Below are 2,410 nucleotides of genomic sequence, written 5' to 3'. Positions count from 1 at the left end.
ATGCAGATGCAAAAGTCCAAGTGCTGGACAATCAAAACGTAAGCTTGTCATTGTTTAATGCATACTTAAACAATTTTATTTTTGTCTTGAAATTATTAATAATGTGATTTTCTGTCCGCTTCCCTATCCAGGTGTCGAATGGATGTGTGAGTAAAATTTTGGGCAGGTATTACGAAACTGGCTCCATCAGACCCAGGGCAATCGGAGGTAGTAAACCGAGAGTAGCGACTCCAGAAGTTGTAAGCAAAATAGCGCAGTATAAACGAGAGTGCCCCTCCATCTTTGCGTGGGAGATTCGAGACAGATTACTATCAGAGGGGGTCTGTACCAACGATAATATACCCAGTGTAAGTTCATGAAAAAAACCCCTTCCTGTGTGCTGTGTACAATGCTGGGTAGCCGTAGCGAGCCTCTGCTTCCTTTGTTTTTGGATCAGATGAGAGGATAGCAGGTTCACATCATTTGCATGTGGCAGGGTCAGACGCATTTTTTCATACAGAATCTGACAAATGCCTTTAAGGAGGGGAAAAAAAAACAACAAACAACCAACAACTAAAAAATATGCGGGTCACCCCTGCGCCTGGCGCCTCAGGACTGCGAGCATCAGTCGAAGCCATCACTCTGGTTTTGCAGGGTTGGGTTTGGGGCGCTTTTTGTTTTTTTTTTCTTGCCTTTTTTTTTCTTTTTGTTTTTTTCTTTTTTCTTTTCTTCCCCGTGGTTTGTTTGTTTGTTTGTTTGCACCACCACCGGCCTCAGCTCGGAGGGGCGCGGAAGGGCGCGGGGGTTGCGCGGGTGACTCGCGGCGAGCGCGCTACCGCACTACCTTTGCCTTTCCTGTCCTTTGCCTTCCAGGTGTCGTCGATAAACAGAGTCCTACGCAACCTGGCTAGCGAAAAGCAACAGATGGGTGCCGACGGGATGTACGACAAGCTAAGGATGCTGAACGGACAGACGGGGACCTGGGGCACCCGGCCCGGCTGGTACCCTGGCACCTCGGTACCCGGGCAGCCCGCTCAAGGTAAGGGACAATCCGGCCAGCGCTCTCCGAGCGGGGATCAGCCTCGCCCGACGGAGGTGACCCCGATGCGGGTCACCTTCGCCCCCCTCCCCGACTATCGCCGCCGTGCTGAGGGCAGTGCACGATTATCTCAGGACAGTGTCTCAGGGCGTCCCTCCCGCCGCCTCCCCGGGCAGGTGGGCGGTGGGAGGCGGTGGCCGGGCGGGCTTCCAGCCCCGTCCCGGTGGGGAGCAGGGGAGCCCGGGAACAGCCGCTGCCAGAGCTGCGGCCGCCGAGCTGCGGTGCCGGCTGCCGGGCGGGTTGCGGGGCTGATCCTTAACCTCGCCCATCAGCCCGGTAATTAGGGCTCCTGCTCCCAGCCCGGGCCGCCTTCCCGCGCCGGGGTCTTCGGAGTCGGGAGGATCGGTAACTATCTCTGTAGGGCTGATTATAGTTCCTCCTCAATGGACCCGAAACAACTTTGTAAATATAGGAAACTGTTTATCCTGAAGATTAATAGGTATTTGTTGTGGGAATGACAAGGGGATAATATGAAGGATAATGGGATGTTACGTTACATACTTAAGATGGTTAATGGCTTCTTTTTGAATACGGGCTCTGTTGAGGCTCGGCGCTCTCCCTGGCTGTGGTCATTCCTTTAGAAGAGGTGTCTATATACAACAACCTGCTTTTTGTTTTCACCCCGCAAGGAAAAAAAAATCAGTAACAGTGTGCGGAATATCTGGTACAAAGGATGTTTCTGTCACACGCAAGAATTTGTTATGGGAACAATTCTGTCGCTATGTAATTGCTCATTAGAGATCGTTTTGTTTCTCATTAAGGCGACATGAATAAGCGTCTAGTTGAAGGAGACAGCTGTAGAAATGTTCCACAGGAGACCTCTGGACACGATATGGCACCGCTTGCCAATTAGACATGTCAGTTTTAAGAGAAGAAAACAATCTATGAAGGACACTAGAAAGATAGAGCGAAGCCCTCGCTTCCCTCCACCCCCACTTTGCTGTTTTGGGTGGGGTTTTTTTTTTATTTAATCATTTTGTTTTGCCCGATGTGCCCCCTCAGACCCGGGCCAGCCCCTACCTGCGGCACCCGGCCCGGGCGGGGCTGCCCCTGCCCCCTGCCCGCACCCCGGGGCCAGCGGGCCGGCCTTGGCCTTCCCCGTCCTTCCTTCTCCGCCCCGCACCCCAGAGCCAAACCGCGGAGAGGTGCGCGGGGGAGAGGAGCGCACTTTCCGCTCGTGCGGCTCCAACCGGCCCGTGCGCCCTCTGTTCCCGCAGGGCTTTTGTTTTTCGTTTCTCTCTTTTTACATTCTGTTTTTAATACATTTTAAAACTTGAGAAAAGGCGCTAAACAGAGAAATGTAGGGCGACCCTCTGCCTGCTCCCACCCCCC

General features: G+C 53.1%; 1 protein-coding gene across 4 annotated transcripts in view; it reads left to right on the top strand.

Annotated features, from left to right (window-relative positions):
• PAX6 (paired box 6) overlaps positions 1 to 2,410 on the top strand; it is a 10,480-nt gene continuing 8,070 nt past the window's right edge. For 2 of the 4 annotated variants that reach the window (XM_010004256.1, XM_010004254.1), the window contains exons 1-3: positions 1 to 38; positions 132 to 146; positions 853 to 1,018. In XM_010004256.1, coding sequence (XP_010002558.1) covers positions 904 to 1,018 — 115 coding nt within the window. In that variant the 5' untranslated portion in view covers positions 1 to 38; positions 132 to 146; positions 853 to 903. Of the gene's footprint in view, positions 39 to 131; positions 240 to 852; positions 1,019 to 2,410 lie in introns of all 4 variants that reach the window. The other 2 variants (XM_010004255.1, XM_010004253.1) reach the window with 1 other exon arrangement.

The sequence above is a fragment of the Chaetura pelagica genome, unplaced genomic scaffold (assembly GCF_000747805.2).
Source record: "Chaetura pelagica isolate M959 unplaced genomic scaffold, ChaPel_1.0 scaffold119, whole genome shotgun sequence".
In the NCBI taxonomy this organism is placed as follows: Eukaryota; Metazoa; Chordata; class Aves; order Apodiformes; family Apodidae; genus Chaetura; species Chaetura pelagica.
This window is presented reverse-complemented; position numbering and strand designations above follow the sequence as displayed.